Source organism: Lytechinus pictus, chromosome 11 (genome assembly GCF_037042905.1).
Source record: "Lytechinus pictus isolate F3 Inbred chromosome 11, Lp3.0, whole genome shotgun sequence".
NCBI lineage: Eukaryota > Metazoa > Echinodermata > Echinoidea > Temnopleuroida > Toxopneustidae > Lytechinus > Lytechinus pictus.
In genome coordinates, this window is record NC_087255.1 from 16,178,324 (window position 1) to 16,197,334 (window position 19,011).

At 33.8% G+C, this 19,011-nt stretch overlaps 1 protein-coding gene across 1 annotated transcript; it reads right to left on the reverse strand.

Annotated features, from left to right (window-relative positions):
- Positions 1-1,851: 1,851 nt before the first annotated feature.
- LOC129271516 (large ribosomal subunit protein mL64-like) lies at positions 1,852-5,267 on the reverse strand. Its single transcript, XM_064106866.1, has 2 exons — positions 4,792-5,267; positions 1,852-3,393 (listed from the first exon to the last, which is right to left on the reverse strand). Exons 1-2 carry the CDS (start codon positions 5,247-5,249, stop codon positions 3,141-3,143), a joined length of 711 nt encoding a protein of 236 aa, XP_063962936.1. The 5' UTR covers positions 5,250-5,267; the 3' UTR covers positions 1,852-3,140.
- Between the last annotated feature and the right edge of the window lie 13,744 nt (positions 5,268-19,011).

A 19,011-nucleotide genomic window follows, 5' to 3' on the forward strand; every position in this document is an offset into this window, starting at 1 on the left:
TAAGTGATTTTTTTACCTGAAAAGATGCATCAAACAGAATTTTCTTCCTCTGTTTTCACTTGCAAATTGTGCAACATTTTGTGTTTTAGGCACCAACATTATTTATATCATCAGAAAGCTCAAACTCTATACTTTCTTACAATGTCACTCTTGATATGTGGCATCTTTTAGATGGGTCAGCAGCCAGTTATTTCCATCAAGATGCAAGACGAGATTTCTGAAATTTCTGAGTAACATAAAATCCAGAGTTCTGATTGGCTGAATACTGTTTTCAAAACAAACAGGCGCGGGTAATTTGAAGAGATTACCACATGGTGAGTGTGACCTTGCAGAGGCCCAGTGTGGGGAACATTGGAATTTGCGTGGGTGTATGGAGTCTATAACCAATCAGAGCGCAGTATTCTTGTTTTTGAGCTGCAAAATGTACTTGGCCTATGAAAAGCTGGCTGCTGACCCATCTAAAATACATCTTCTTATAAAAATTATATCATATTAAAGCTTAGATCTTCAGCTTTATCATGATTTAAAAATCATTTGTGCCCAAACAGAAATTAAGTGTGAAAACAACAACTTTTGTTCGATTAAAAAAAATATTTTGTTTCATGTTTTAGATCAAAAGTTTTTCCTATATTACAACATTCTTTTAAAAATCCAAACACATGACCTAAAAGAATGATTCTTCTTCTTTACAAAGATACCAAAAACATGAAATTTGGTCAATATTTAGAGCAGCAATGGCCGAATAAAAAGAGGTGTTTTGGTTCGCACCAATCTCATTAACTATGCAAAAACCCTCTTGTCATGAATATCACTTGGATAAAAGAAGCTACTTTTTCAGGGCTTGCGGACTGACTGTATAATGGAAAGTTTGATCTGGATTTGGGGGTTAACCTGTAGTTACATGTATTTTTAAAAGTAATTTTTTGTTATTTTGGTCATATTTTCTTCATCTATTCTACAGTAAATGACAATAAATGGATGCAGAATGAAAGTAAAATGGATCTATACTAGAAATTAATTTGATATTTTAAATTTCAAATGGCTGTAAAGTTAATGAACTATAAGACAATGGGGAGGGGGGCAATGAACTTTTTCACATTCTGCTTCCTTTCTTTCTCACAACATATGGCAAAATAAAGAATCTTTGCTTTCAAAAGTCATAAAAACTAAATAGCTGCAAGATCATGTATATCTGCCTGTGCTAAAAAATTATTGGAATATTTGGCAGTATTTTTTAAATGTGCAAAATTACACATATAATGAATATTTAATGCATTTATACCTTTGGCAAATTATAGTGTTTGAGCAGTGGGGATGTTTAAAATGAAAGAGAAGAGGAATGCAACTGTATTTAATAAGAAATATTGAGTATGATTATGTTTTGATGTGGTTAAGGCTAGTGTATGTCTTAATGTATTTATGTAAATGGGTTTATACAGTAAAATTATGATCTGTTCCTTCTTATTAGCTCTCTATCCAGAGTTTGACAATAATCAATGGATTGCTTATCTATTTACTTGGAATAAATAAAAACTTTGACTTTGTAGCGTAAGAATTAAGAAACAAAATTGTGAATTATCATTCTTTAAATGTGTGCGGTACAATGTATACCATTTATACTTTATTATATATTTACTCCCTCTTTGACTTGCACTCAACTCAATCAACATCCACCCTCCCCTCTCTTTTTCCTGCTTTTCTCTCTCCAACCCTCTCTCCCTCCATTTTCTCTCTCAATCCTCTCTTTATCCCTACCTTTCTCCGTCTCTGCTTCCAATAATACATACAGGTAATATTGCCCAAGTCAAAATATTTGGGCCCTTATAAATATGTTGGGTTAGAAGAAGTGAATACGTTTTGACAAAATTTATTCAAAATACAGACTACATTTCTCCAGCTAATAATCAAGACCTGGATTGACACAAGTCATTTACATACATCATATACTTCATGACTCTATAGGACATTATTTCAATGCATACACCTTGAAATGCATAACTTGCTTTACAGTGCATGTTTGTGGCAAAAATGGTGAGAGACCTGTACCAGCTGCACAGAAACGTAGCATTAACAAAGCACTAAGAGTAGGCCCAGTCACTTCTTTTTTATTGTGAGGCCAATCGTTGATCCAAGATGTAACCATGCGTTGTGACACCAGGCGACGCTGCGACATTATCAGTTGTAACAGCCTTGTTTTTAATACAAGGCATATACCGCACTGTTGGTGCTGACGTTTCTGTGCGGCTGATACAGGAGAGTAAGGTGCTATTGGACACAAGTGTATTTTTTAACCTAACATCAGTATCTGAAAATTAGTACTGGGAACTAGTTATTACCAATGTAACAGAAAACAAATCCCTAACTGATTACATTCATGCAACTACTTGTACAGGGAATTTCTTTCAGTTATTAGGAAAACAAAAAAATATAAACTGATATGAAATGGTTTGTTGGATTGGTAGTAGAACTAGTTTGCATCTGGAGTTCAGAATTACACTGTTTATTGATTTATTCACAAGGTACCATTCTATCTCAAAAGAACTGGTAGAAAAGTGACATTGCATTTTGAAAAGGATTTAGGGCACTTTTTATTGAAAGATATGAAAATGACTGTTGGTAATGGCTCAGCAGCTAATCACTCAACCAAATACTAAGTTACATGTACCATAATTGTGATCAAAGAAAATAATTTCTTACATGTTATTCTTCAATTCTTTAAACGATTTTATCAATATTCTTTTAACATTTTCTTCAGTTCCTTCCGCCTCACATTGTATTTTGTAAATGCACTAAGTTCATTTGCCTTATGCATTTTCTTTTTTTTTTCCTTGATTTTTCTAAATTTATTGTTTTAAGGCTGGGTGAGAATGAGAATAGCTCATCAACATCTATATTAGTAATGTGCAGCATGAAATACCACTGATGTTGAGCACTATATGCACCGTGTACTAGTAGCTTTGTACACACCATACATTTCAATAGATATTATTATTGACATTCTTCAAATAATTGGACCCATCCAAACACATCAAGAATATCTAATTTCCTTGAAATACATGTTCTTCTGAAGAGAAAGAGCCAAAACTAAAATAGTCTTTGCCTGAGTAATGATACCATCATTATTGCAGACCTTCTTTCGATCATAATTTGATTCCTTTCTTCTTGAGTTCTTTCCTTCTCTTTTTCTCCTCTGCTTCCATCTCTTCTACCATCTGTTTAAAGCGAGGACTGCGAGGATCGACGGCATAGCCAAGCTTCTCCTTCGCGAGGGCAAGAAGCCGATTTCTCTTTTCTTTCTGTTCTCTTCTCTTGGCTCTTTCCTCTTCCACTTGTTTCCAGTAATCCTCTATCATCTTTGGCATCTTGGCCATATTGGCAGCAATAAGCTTCTCCCTGAAAAATAAACATGAAGAAAAGTATTAGCGTCTAAAATATTGCCTTGTAAAGAAAGTTTTCAATTCAATTTTCAGTCTGCAACTACCCTTCTCTGTGAAGTCCATGCATGTTTACATGTACATGGTCATGTACATGTATGCCACAATAAACCCAAGTCTTTTTATCTAACTTTTCTTTATTCACTGGAGTGCTCAAAATCTGGAATTTTGAGCATTTCCTTGTGATGACCTCTTTTGGTGAAAACTTAGAAATCAAACACACAAACTTGTTTTCTATAAAAAAAAAAAACCAACAACAAAACTAAGTGAAGGAAATCAATTTTTAGTCTAAGGAATATGATGAATAAATGTAATAGGAACTGGCTGAAAAAAAAGAGGATAAGTCTACTGGATCAAAAGAAAATAAGCAATGCCTGAACATTGCAAAACAAATTTCACCAATATGGTTTGGTTACATTTTTTTGGAAGAGCATCATCTGGGTCCTGGACATGATTTCATTATCATGCTCCTCTACCACTGGACATGATGGAGCCTAGACCCGAATCATAACATTTTTTTTTACCAGTGCTGGCCTATCATTTTGGGGGGCAAAGAACTATACATGTACAAAACAATAAATTCAAGCAAGAAAATTGAAGTCCTGCAAGCCTTCTCCATGATGATCTTATTTCAATTATACTACTCCCATTTGATTATCACTTTATTGCAATTAAATCCGATGTAAAATAAAAAGTTATGACAATATAAAATTTCACTATCAAAGAGAAAAGTTGGCCTATTGACTTGTCTACTTATACTGATAAGATCTACAGTATGTGAGTATGCAAATGAATGAAGAGATGACATCACCCACTCTTGTGTCATTTGCATATGAAATACATTTTAATCCTCATTTCAATGTTAAAAATGTGGTTTTGCAATGAACTTGCAATATAAATGTGACATTAAATTGTCATCCTTTAAGGAGTTTCCTTGGTTTAATTAAATCAGCAAAAAATTAAATACTGTAAAGTTCATACATTTATTATAGGACAAGATAGATCTATATTTCAAATTTGACTCTTACTTGCATATCACTATGTTTATTGTTTTGTGAAAATAAGTATATAACTTTCCTATCCCCCGAGCCTAAGTTAGATGATTTTTTCAGCATTTTGCTTTTGGTTTGTTTGATCTATTATTATTCACATCAATTTTTTTATGATTAAATTGCCAAAATATGATTGATGAAACTCTGATTTAGAGATCTACCCCTTGAAGGTTGGGGTGGACTTGCCCAATTCTGACTGATATGATTATTTTGGACTGGATGCGATTGTGCATTTGCTCCAATCATCATGATCATGTGACATGCATGTCAATGTCTGTGAAGAAATGACTGGGTCTGGAGTCTACCTTTTGAGTCTTTCCAAATCTGCTGCTTGTTTCTCAGCTGCAAGTTCTGTTTGCATTTCCTGAAGACTTGGAAAATATTCTTTCTCCTCTTCAATAAGTTTACTAAGTTCTGATTTTGTAGGCCACATAATTGCGGGATCAACACCAGAAGCCTTGCCCATTCTTGCAAACTGCTTCGCATGCCAATGCCTCGTCTTCTCCCACGGGCGATCTCTGGGGCGCGTTCGAACCGCTGGCTGATCGAGGAGATCCATATCCAGCTGCTCTTCCTCTTCCACAAACTCGCCCATTCCTTCTAGAACCTTATCAGAATATTGTCGAAAAGGAAGCTTTGTAACGCCACACATCTTCCTGAGTACATTGCTCTCTCCATGTTTAATTCCCAGTGCAGGTAACACTGTTAGTCTCTCAAAAGTCCGTGGCAAGAATTGCCTGATGACAGCCATGGAAGTCACCATCTTTATTGTTTTCTTTCTGGAACTACAGATGGCGCTCTTTCATTTCTCTCAAGGCCCTATATAAACAAGGTTGCGACACCGGAAGTAGCCGTCATTTGCTCATGGAGCTTTTGAATAGTTCCAAACTCACCGAAGTTTGTGTACAAAGTCAATGGGGGAGATTTTTCGACAGCAAATTTCAGGTAATTGAAATTGTTATTAATAAAAACAAAATGATAGTTTTTAAAGAGAATTTTATGTGCTTCATTTTGATATGATTGGTTTGCAATAATTTTGAATTTTAACATGCTTTTTTACTAATTTTTAATAGTTCCTAGGCGTAAACATGACAGTAAAGATACGGTATGGGACTGGCAACTGTAGCCGGCAGTGCGGCTGGCTCAGTAGCCCGATATACGCTGTGGTTGTGTTTCCTGACGGTTTGGGTGTCCGGACTCACGACATCTCCTTTAATTTTGAAAAGTTTACAAAAAATACAAGCAATGTCTTTGATTTTTTTTAGCTCAGAATGTAAGAAAATATTATAAAGAACAAATGATGATGGTGATAAGCATTATTCAAGCTATATTTTTTGCTTTATTTTGCTGAGAAGTGAGATAAAATATAAAAAAAACAAGTCAGTGGGACAGTGAGATAAACAACAGTCAACAGCAAGCCTAAACTTCTACAAATACAAGGCTTCATTTTTCAGTGTCCAGACACCAAACCCCTCATCGATGTTCCACAGATCCAAAACAAATTTCCTGAAAATGAATCCCAAATTTTCTGAAATTCATAGACAATTCCTGGAATTTTCCATTTTGATTTTTAATGAAAATCTGGCAATAATAATACAGTGAGCCTAAATAAATTTGGTCCAAGAAGTGACCAAAATCAAGAAATAAAACATTTTTGTTCATCATGTCCTCTTGAAAAATAGGAACAAAATTACGAAATGACGAGCGCAGAAAATTTTGAGCTCCGACGACGGAGCCTATGTCTGGATCCGGAGGAAGATCTAATGTTAGATCTAAATCTTTGTAAAATATTACATGAATATTTTAAAGTTGCTGCAGTGAATTGCCATTTAATTGTAATCATGGGCGGATCCAGGATTTTCCAAAAGGGGAGGCACATTTTCCTGAGGAAAAAATTGACGTGCAAAAATAAAAGGGACTTCACGTTCAAAGGGGGGAGGGCACACTTTTGCTTCTCAAGGGGCCCCCCTTGTAATTTTTGGATTTCCCTGAATTTCCTGGAATTTTTTTCATTTCTGGAACCTTTCCTGGAAAAAGTAAAAATTTCTCGAATTGCGGGAAGAGTGGAAGCACCCCATCCTCTTGCACTCTCCAACCACTCTTTCTGTCTTGAGTATATGCAACATTCATGTACAATGCACACTCAAAAAGACAGATCCATTCAGTTATTTGTTTTCATTCTAGACTTAGAAATCTTTTTTTTTATTCACAAGAGCGCTCAAAAACTTTTAATTTTGAGCATATTTTTGTGAGGCCCTCTGTGACTGATGCAGATCTTCATCTCCACAGACTCTCTTTTTAATCTCTTTTTAATTAGAAAAAAATTTATAAATTTCAATAATTCAATTTAGTTTTGTGCCAAGGCATTTTTTTATGATGATGAATTCACTGTATGGTCAAAATTGTTCACCACACAGGTTACTAACTGTGGACAAGGTTATCACAACCTTGTGATAAAAGTGGTGTTAGCTTAGCACTGCATTTTTTAAAAGTGGTTTAAGACCACATGGATGTTATCACAACCTTGTAGTATTGGACAAGTGCCCCTATCATACCACTAGGTGCATGTCCGGACAGGTTGGGTATCTAGACCAAAAATTTCTTCGACTAGGCCAAGTAATTTGAAATGGTTTAGAATTAAAATCAATTCTTTGTAGTTTTTCAAAGAAACTTTAAAGGCCTAATTTAGCATACATGCACATGTAGACCTCTACTCTGTTGATATATATGGTGTGATAACTAAGTAATTACAAAAGCCAATGATAATACGTGCTTAGTTGACAAGATAATCATTGATGCACCAAACTTATCTAAGTTAGATCTAAATGTAGATTTTTTTTTCAATTTGATTGTGGAAAATAAAATAGGCCCTACATGTAATTGCTGCCGATTGATCTGTTTTGGATGAGAGGAACTACTGGATAAGCCAGTAAGCTGTGTAAGTATGATTGTTTGATTTTCATCATGATTGTACAGTTTGTAATAAGATGTGATTATATTACATACATGTAGGGCTACATTGTGCAGTCAATCTTTCTTATTTCCTTGAAATGTTCTCCTGTAAATCTTTCATCATGTATCATTCCGCCTGTCTTCTGACCGCATTTTGTGCAATGTTGGATGAGTTCGACTCTCATGAAGTTCCAAATTTAAATTAAGAACTTTCATTGGTGGCAACAGCATAAAATGAGGGTCAATCTCTCACTCTCTACCTATTGTTTCTTCTATTTCATATTTAGTGTACATGTAATGATAATATAGTTGGATCATGCGTTAATTTAGATAGTTGTAAAGAGGTTGTTTTATTAAGCAAATACATTTTAATGCCAATATGAACTTTATATGGCGTTGGATGGGTGAGGAGGTGCCATGGCCACATTAGTTTAGTCTGCAGGCACAGACCGATTGAAACTTGTTCTAAGTGTGGCTCCACGTAAGGACTAGCACATACAATACTTGCTGTCTGAGCGAGAGGGCTTTCAGTACACAAGGCATGAGTAGGACAACAAGAACACACTTGTCGCAACGTCAAGATTGGGTGGTCCTTTTCAGGACCAACATTTGCCCAAGAAAGATACATGATGACCATGAAACCTACTACACTATCTCAGATGTTTTTTGCTACACTATTCTTTTTTGCCATGGAAACTTCCAGAACAACATCTGAGATGGTACAGAGATTGAAGATTTTTGGTCTAGAAAATGTGCAAAGTATTGGCAGTGCAGAAATGAAAGTAATATTTAAAAAAAAAAGGAAGCTACATGCAAACCAACTGGATTACTAAACTCATTTGTCCATGTACTGACACCATGAAAGCATTTAGGGTTATCATAGACTTGGTGGTCAATGATGTTCGAATATGCCTCGTGAGAATTGAACTCACCCAGTACACAACAAAGAGTTTAGAGCCAAATTGGTACTAGGCTAGACAGGAATAACCATTTCTAGGGATTTATTTAACAATTTCTGACATTTTACTAAGTGAGAGAAGCCAACACAGTTCAGCAAAACAACCAGATACAGATACTAAAGCTTTTGGTCTAGTACTGTACTAGGCCTACTTGGGTATTTCACTTTCCTTCGGAATAGTTTTACATCACGGTGGCAACTATAAGGATAACCCTAGCCTGTATCATATATGAAAATAAAATAAAGCATGTTGATCTCGACAGCAACGAGGTACATGTATGTAAGGCATTGAAATGGTATAAAATCCAAAGAACACCATGGTATGTTTTTACAGGGCATAAAGGGTAGAAATATTAAGAACGCTATGAAAAATTCTGTAGCGATAGGAATATAAGGGGAAACTAACACTAGCCTTATTGAGAATTGAGAATTGAGAATTGATTTTATTCTGTCCATTTAGGAAAATATTCTTGTTGGCATTTACATATACACAGAAATATACAAAATCAAAGCGTAAAGATAAATTCTACAGAATATATATACAATCACACATATTTGAAGAAAAATACATAATACAAAATAATTTCAATCAAATCGGTAACATTTTACTCTTAATCATCGTTATTATTAATATAATTATCATTATTATTATTATCAATCTTATTATTATCATTATGATTATTATTATTAATTGTATTATTATTATTATTGTTATTGTCATTGTTATTATCATTATTATTATTATTATTATTATTATTATTATTATTATTATTACTATTATTATTATTATTAATATTGTTTCTATTATTACAATTATCAATAATCAATCATTACTATTATCATTATCATTATTACAGGATATACAGAAAAAAAAACATACAAAGAAATACAACAAACTACATACAGTCATACAAATAAGGGGAAAATACATAATATAAAATAATTTCACTCAAAATCGGTACAACTTTGCTCTTAATTATTGTTATTGTTATTTATTTTCAATATCATTATTATCATTTTCATTATTATTATTAATATTATTATTACTATTATCATTAATATAATTTTCCTATCATTATTAATTATTATTATTATTATTATTATTATTATTATTATTATTATTATTAATTATCATTATCATTATCATTCATCATTATTATCATAATCATCATTATAAATAGACAATTGCTCATTCAATGCTTTCATTTCAGTCGATAGTATCAGGGTAATATTAGTAAATTGTATACATGTGTGAGAATATAGTAGGTGACTGACGAAGTGGCAAGATTACAGGCTTGATTGAAGTTATTCTGGTGACAACTGACAAGACCACTTATCCAATGTAAAATTTTATATAAGTAACCTAACGTTATCCTGTAAACCTTGTGCTGTGTGGCGATTGAAATGAATAAATATTTCAGGCCTGAATATTTACTTTCTTTTTTTATGTTCTTTTGATCTAAACTGGATAAAGCACTTCACTATTTGGTACAGTCCTGGTTGTAAATTCATTTTATGCATTGGCCCCAAGCCCCCAAAATGAATTGAATTCTTGAAATTAATTTTGTTCTTATTAAAAATAAGGTTAGTAGAATTGAATATCTGCATTCTGCACAGCACTTATCTCACTTTCCATCAATTAATAGGCAATATATGTTTCATCTTCAAAATCTAAATTCACAAGCTTGATTCAAATTGTCATAGTTGATTTTAATATTAAATGAACATAATTCCCAATTAAGGATACCAATAATCTTTCTTATAACATGTTTGCATACATTTTTTGCCTGTACATTTTGTCATGTTTATTTCAACTCACTGCATGTAGATCTAGATCTAACGTTAGATCTATTTGGTATTATTAATAGATTAATAGATTAATAGATTAAACAAACACTCCATACCATCTCAGAGAGATCTCGGTGGTCACCCTCCTGGGCTTCAACCCTGCAATGACCAAGCAAATGCAATCTATTATTAGAGCATCGGTGGTAGCATTTGTCTCATCCACCAGCACTAACATCTAGCCAAACTAGCCAACAAAACAATTACCTAGCAGTTTTTCTACCTTTGAGTTCTCAACACTAAGTGTCTACCGAGGAGACTACTAGGGCGTGAAACAGGCCCAAAACGAACAACAACAACAACAACAACAATAGATCTAGTAACATTTTTTGCTGTAGGCCTACTTTTTGTTAATAGGGCCACATGGAAAACCACCAAGTTGATGATATGTGCCGCCCTGTGGCCTATTTAAACATGTTAAATATCAGAAATAAAATAAAAAATAAATAAATTAAGGAATAAGGGCCCACTCAGTCAAACTCAAACTAAAGACAAGCACAGTCAAAGATATGCTCAAAATAATCATTCATGTTTTTGAGTGCTCTGGTAAAAAAAATAAAATTCAGCTAAATTTACAACGGCGCAAAATCTACAATAAGAATTTAGGACATGAAACTAGTATTTATGCACCACATGACATTCCGGTACATACTCACCTCTCGCTCTCCAAACGACCCGTGGGGGGCCAGCAGAACCTTACATCTAGCCCGACAGTTCCGGGGAAAATTAGTGCAGCGTCCCGCTCGCTACCAGCAGCAGTGAGCATTTGCGGCTTGCGACGAACTCGGTTGCCATTTTTCAAATCAACGATATTTCACGGATTTTGTTATAAGATTGTACAAATTTGATAAATTTAGGTGGTCGCTAATATATTGATATGGATGTGCAGTGTAAAAATGAATTTCTAACGTCGATTTCCGATATAATTATAAAAAATGATTCAAAATTTTGCACGCATTTCCAATGGTAGCAGTCGACAAAAAGGCCCGATTGGAACTATTCGAGATCCTTCAAATTTGACCTTTGACCCCTGTTGTCGCAACCTTGTTTATATAGGGCCTTGATTTCTCTCAGAGTTATCAATAGACAGAGTGGCGACACGCGCACTGAAAACAGGATACGCGCGGTCAAAGGTCAGCCATGGGGGGCTGATTAGTTCCCTCTGCGCGCACATGCAATGATTTGGCAATCATCGCTATTATCATAATTGATTTTCGACAAACTAGCCTAGGTCCGGAAGAAATGATAATGAATCTAATGTAATTTCTTCTCTTTGGTTTAGAGCTTCATGATAGATCCCCCATTTCGGTTTGTCTGGCATTATCATTAATATTATTCAAGATGAATTCCACTTTTTATTGAAAATTAATGTGATGAATTATAGAGACTTGATTTACTCGATGAATGGAAAATTGAAATAAAGAGGAAAATAGGCAAATAATGGATATGGGAACACGAAAAATTAACAAGGTGATGCTGAAGACATAATGGACTGGAAAACTCGGGGGAAGGGGGCAGCAGGGTGAACAGATTTCACAAAATGAAATACGGGACAATCGACAAAAAAATCAACATAGAAGGCTACACAGTGTTATACACTTGTGAAAAAATATAAAGAATGGGAAGGAAGGGTGAACGAAAGAATTGAAGGAGAGAAAGAAAATACGAAAGAAGGAAAAGATATTAATTGAGAATAAAGAAGAAAAAAAATGAAGGGGAAAATGAAGGAAAAAATAAAAAATGTTAGAATAAAAGGATAAAAAAGAATAAAAGAGAGAAAAGGGTTTCCGTCATTCTTTGAAATGAATATAGAAAGAAAGAAAAAGAAAGGGAGGGAAGATGAACAAATGTGTGAAAGACGAAATAAAGGAGAGAAAAAAAAAGTAAGAAAAAGGAGCGGAAAGAAAGAATGAAGGAAAGATAAATGTTTCCTTTATTCTTTGAAAGAAACAATAAAAGAAGAAAAACAGGAAGGGATCGGGAAGCTAGGGAAGAAGGATGGAAGGGAAAGAAAGAATAAGGGAAAGGAATTAGAAGGGAAAAAATAAAGAATGAAAGAATTAGGGATAAAAGAGAGGGAGGAAAGAATGAAGGGATGAAAGAATAAAAAAAGAGAAAACAATGGAAGAAGAAAAAGAATGAAAAGAAAAAAGGAGAGAAATGGAGAAGGAAGCAAAGAACAGTTTAAAGAAAGAAAGAAGGAAATAATAAAAAGGAAATTTGATAAAGAATGAAAATAAGAGAAAGAAGGAACGAAAGAAAAATGAACACACAGCGAGAGAAAGGATCATGAAAGAAAGATAAGAAATAAAGATAGATGGAACAAAAAAGAAAACGAAACGAAAGCAAAATGAACACACAGCGAGAGAAAGGATCATGAAAGAAAGATAAGAATAAAGATAGATGGAACAAAAAAGTGTCAGCAGCGCGAAGGATAGAGTAAAATGAAGAAAGAAGGATATAAAAGAAAGAAAAGGGGAAAAATTCAAACTTCCAGCAAACAAAAACAACCATCTGACAAAAATAATAATTATATATGGTATGTTTTTAATATAATTTTAAAAACTATAAAAAAAAACTTGCAAAAGTTTAGTAATCGATTATCTGTTGGTTATTTGATGAACGTTCGTCACTTAAATGTATAAACTACATTTTGTTCAATATACTGAAATACGGGAAAAATAGACGTCCCGGGAGGGGTGGGCCGGACAAAGGAGCAAAATATGGGACCATCCCGGGAAATACAGGACGTCTGGTCACCCGGCCTGGGGGCAGTTTTCTTCTTCTGAATCACTGCATTGAAATTTTGTAATCACACCAGCGGTATCGTACGTGGAAAATAAACAATTAAGGAGCAAAAATAAGTACAGTGATCACAAAATATAAAGGAAAAGCATATATTTTGACTTTTCAAATGATATATTTTATTAAAAGTTAGAACATAATTTAATATAGTCCCCTGACAAAATGGGCTATTGATCTGTGGTGATTTAGGGGGACGGGCCCAGGTGACAACTCCTAGCTTACACTATTTTCACTGCACTGACTGTCAATCAATAATGGAAATAGGAACATTGTACTCAGATCGAATTTCATGATCTCGAATAATTTCAACAATCCGAATATTTTTATGCAAAAATTTAACCAACCTTACCCTTCTTTATGTCACATTAAAATTAACCATTTATCTTGATGTTTTGTATAACGAAAAGGGGAATGTTAATGGTAAATTATTTGTTTGTTTTATTGTTGTTTTCATTACTATTACTATTAATATGACGATCAATATTGTCACTATTAATTATTATCATTGAAATCAATATTTTTTGTTATGATCATTGTCATCGTTATAATTACCATCATTATCAGGGCGGCGAATATCCTGCTTTCTTTCTCTCTCTTCTTTTTTAACTAAAAAAATTTGAGGCAGTTGTTGCCCCCCCCCCAATCATCAATATCAAAAGTATTATTTGTAATATTGAGAATGATCCAATATGTGTGGATTCTTATCAATAAATTTTGAAACTTGAAACTATCTTCTTAATAGGGGAACAAAGGACCCAAGCGTTATGTCAACTTTTTATCAATCAAAAAATAAGGGGTATAATTACTTAATTTCTCTTCTTTGTTTGAACTATTTTAATAAAAAGTAGGGGCGATCAACCAGTTGCGCCCTATCATCATCATAATATCTTGTAAATATCTGAAGAAATGTAATCTATAGATGTTCATATCCTAACTTTCATCAGCGGCTGCCATGTTTTTATTCTAAGTGAAATCATCTTGGCTCATTCTGAAATGATTATCTATATAATAAACTCTTACACTCTAACACTCTATAGAAAAATTTGGTGAAAAGTAAGCCATGTGGGAGGGTAATTATGTGTCCATCTAACATCTGGCATTTCTTTGGGGCATTTTTATTTATCCAGTGTGATGATTTGTTTGCCCATTCTAAAGTAATTGCTGATTATTTTTTAACCTCACTGGACAATATGCTTCCCGCATTGGGTAAACATGGTAAAATACTTTCCAAAATAGGTTGGACACATAATTACCATCATGGTGGTAAATTTTACTCATTATTTTTTACAGTGTATTTTCGGCACTTCTTTATTTTCCTATAGTAATCGTGATTTCACTTGATTATGAATTTGCTGATTGGCAATAGTTGTCACATGACAAAAATGTTCTTTCCATTTCCTCTGATTGATTTAATCTGACAATTCTGGCAAATGGTGGAAACTGTCAATAATCTTTTAGTTGTGAATATACCACTCTCTTTGCCCCTCTCATCTCTGGGTCTCTCTCTTTCTCTCTCTTCTGTTCTCCGATTGCCCTCTTCCTTTTTATGGTGTGGTGTAACACTGTGTAATGAAAAAAAGAAAAAAAAAAGAAAAACATAGTCTCAACTAATTAAACGCTTGTAATGCATATTTAAAATGGAAAGCTTATAGCTTTAACAGGATCAAGGACGAATATTGAAAATGAGAGACAAAATAACTAGACTGCATAACCTGATAGGATTTATCTGAAAGAGAAAACAATAAGATATCATAAGTGATTTCCATTTAAGAAATACATTTCTCTATGCACAAGAAGGTGGATCCAAACAATACTTTGTTTGTAATATTGTGTTATGCCACTCCCTCCTTCACATCCACTAAAGGTCAACTGACTATAATCATAAATAACTTTGATATGCGCGTGCACATCCTATATATAAGCCTATAACCTATTTAGAATGCCAATAAAAATGAAAATAAATTTCAATAGGAAAAATACATCTTGGTGAAAAGAATAAGGGTGAACAATTTATTTTTTCAATTTTCCCATTTACATTATCACATGCAGTGAATTAGACATTCAGGCTGTTGAATCGATTTTAAATAATTTTTTATTAATGAATTTAAAATTTGAATAACATACACTATATGGAAATGCATTTTGATATAACCTAAAAAAGATGGGTATATGGAAATAAAAATGTACATCCTGCAACATAAGGTGATGACAAGGAAATTTTATTGAAAATGTAATACAGTAGTCCGAATGACATGATGCATTTGTGGAAAAAAGGAAAATACCATAACGACAAATTTATGAAAAAAAAACAATTATACATAAAATTGATATCAATATAAAGTTGTTTCTATCAAAAATTTCTATCAAAATTGCACAATTATTACAAAGGGGAATGAACATATATTTTACTTAAGTTCGATATTGCATTAGGTTCTGATTGTGTTAACATTCATTCCTTGATAAATTGTTTTAAAACATTATCAGCTAAGATATTTCATTTCATTTCATTTATTGGTTTCAGCAACACTTTTTCATAAACACATTAACAAAGAAAATACAATAATAATATACGAATAACTGACAAGCAAAACATTGAACAAATTGCATTTTATATTAATACATATTGATATTTTTCATTTCATTTATTTATTTATTCATTTTTCCAAAAAAAATTATAATACAATAATTACAATAAATAAAACATATCAGAAAATACAAATGACATAAATCTTCAAATAAACCAAATATGATTTTTAGAAGGTTGCAGGGGTTGCCACTTTAAGCTAAGCTTGACTGCGTGGCAACCCCAGAAAACAATGATAATTATTGATTACAGTCTATGACTTATCAGAAACCACCTTTAAATGAATAAACTCTGTTCCCGGGACTCTGTTCAGCTAGTTGTTTCCAAAGTTGATGCTTAAAACTTGTAGTCACTGAAGTCATTACCTTAATTGCATGACCTTTGAAAGCACATGCCATTATGATAACAAAATTAGTGAGCAAGTACAATAACCAGCAGATAATCCATAATGTGACTATTAGACCTGTGCCATTTTCCTCATCAGTCCAAGCAAGTGTTGTTGTCACAGTTATAAGGTCAAAGCATATACGTACGTTAACACATATTGAATTAATCACACAAAGCTAACATACTCTATGAGTGAATAAAGGTACGGTAGTGAGTACTGTCAGTATAGGCCCTGAACTTGTACTATCATAGTAATAGCTAGATGAACTCATGACAATCACCACACACCAAACACAGATGGGTTACATGCAGCATGGACCTACTAGGTCCATGCATGCAGCAAATCTGTTATTTGTACATGTAGATGTAGATCCATTATTGCCTGTGAGGACACAGGTCAAAGCACTTTGAATCATTATTTCTTCAGTTTACATTAATAAAGTAATCTTAATTGAATCACTGGCTGTCTTGATAGGTAAGCTCTGGTCTTGGACTTGGATTTTGTTATCTACTAGGACTAGACTAGGTCTACATCTACTATAGATCTTCACTAGACCCTAGTCCAGAGTAAATTTACTCGAGCACTGCAGTTCCTTTGTTAGATTAAAAATTTTAATGTAACAACTCAACTGCACTGCATGCAGTGCTGCCTTCAGTCTTAATATTAACTCTAGTCTTAGGGTCTAAATTAGACCTAGGTCCTAGGCATACATGTTTTCTAAAATCAGGAGTTTTAACAGTTTGGCCTTAATAACAAAATAGTCTAAATATATATAGGGATACTTTCCTCTCTAATGGGATATTTCCATCTATATATTAGTAAAAGTCAGATTAAGACTAGTAGTACTAGTAGATCTAACTTTAGACCAAAACTTCAAAAGCTTCATTCACTATTCAGTCTCTGTATTTTGGTTGTTCCGCTGAACTGTGTTGGCTCACTCACCAATACATAAATGGGGATTATAGTAAAATGTCAGGAATTGTTGAATACAATCCCAGAAACGACGGTTATTCCTGTCTAATATAACTTAGTCTTAGACTAAGTTGAAAACTGCCTTCACCCGTTGAGTTGGTGGCGCCATCCCTGCAATTAACCGCCTACGGCCTATAGAGTGGGCTAAGGTTTCCGCCGCCGAAAGCTCCGGCGGCGCAGCTCCTTATCTTTGGCTAGGGTCTTATGAAGGGTAGTCCCATATGCTAAATTTTATGAACTGTTTTTGGTAGAAAATAAATGGATTTCCCCAAAAAATAACATGAAACAACTTGTTAAAAGATTATTCAACCTTGACAGTCATTGTAAAACACTATTTTCAACACGTTGAGGTAATTTGTGCAAAACATGATTACACAAAACTTGAAAAAATTCAATTTTTTTCTCTTACCAAACACTTTTTTCGACATTATTTTGGAAGCCGATTTACGCAAAATAACACCAGATGTATCTACAAAAAGTTAACTTTATATGTTAAAATACTCACATTGGCGTCTAGAAAATATATCCATGAGTTGAAAGTGTCGAGGTATTTAATCACTAAATGTGAGAAAACGTGTAGTTTATTGAAATTTCCGGAGGCATGCACTAAGCAGAAGATCACAAGCGCAGAAAATATGCCAGAGGGAACTAATTGGGGCTCCATGAAATATCGGACCAATCAGAGCACACTTCCGGTTTCGCCACTCTGTCTATTGATAACTCTGATTTCTCTCAGAGTTATAATAGATAACTCTGATTTCTCTGATTTCTCTTTCACAGAGATACGATCTTACGTAATATTTAGCTAACGACTATAAGTGCTGCCAAAACAGCCAATTCTCTCGTTTGTGTGATTATAAACGTGCATGCTATCCATGATTCAATCAAAGAAAAAAAATCGTGGAATTAATGCTTTCTTTCTTTCTTTTCTTAATTTCTTTTGTTTTCTTTTTTCTTTTTTTTCGTTCTTTCTTTCTTTCTTTCTCTCTTTCTTTTTTCTTTTTCTTTCTTTCTTTCTTTCTAAATTTCTTTCTTAATTTCTTTCTTAATTCTTTCTTTCTTGCTTTATTTCTTTCTTTCTTTCTTTCTTTCTTTGTAGAATCGAGCGCTTAGCCATCCAAACTTCAACCGCTCAACAGCGGCGTAACAGGGGTCGGTGGCCAGGGGGGGGGGGGTGTTACACCCACAAATGTAACAATCGCCCACAAATGTAATAACGCCCACAAAGGCTTATTATATTCACTCGCGTTCGTAATCACTCGCGTCGGGTTGGTAATCACACGCGTTTTTTATTTTTGGCGATTTTTTTTTTTTCGGTGCGATTTTTTTTCTAACGGTGTCTTCAATGGGACAAACGTACTGGAAAAATAAAATAATATTGAAATTCGAGTTTCGTTTTATTTTAAGCTGGTAAGTGCCTTAAATAAAACGTTCTCGACCACTGTTTTAAGATAACAAGCAAATTTTGACTACTGTTTTAACATAATCACATTCCACATCTTAAATCTTAGAGCCATAGGCGGCGGAAGCGGGGGGGGGCTCCCCCTAAAAAAAGAGAGAGGGGGGAGAAAGGAAGGGAAAGAGGGAGAAAAGAGAAAGAAAAAAAAAAGACAGACAGAAAGAAAGAAGCAAGGAAAAAAGGAGAAAGAAAGGAGAAAAGGAATAAAGAAGAAAAAGGAGGAAAGGCTACTCTCGATTTAGCTTTGCCTTTGGAGGATTTTCCTGAAGTCTGTGGTATTCTTTATAAAGCATAGTGAGGTGCTACAATTTCATAATATCACTATTTATTTCCTTCTCCCTTTCTTTGTGAATTATTCTACACTAACGTAAAAATCAGGGAGGAAAAAAGTGCTGAAGAAAAAAAGCAAGAAGGAAGGAGGAGGAGAAGTAGAAGAAGAAAAAAGAAGATGGAGGACATAAGGGGGTAAAAATGAAACTAAAAAGAGAAAATTGAGGGGAGGATGTAGAAGAAGAGAAAGAGAAGATAAAATAAAGGGGAAGACTGAGAAGAGAAAAGGAAG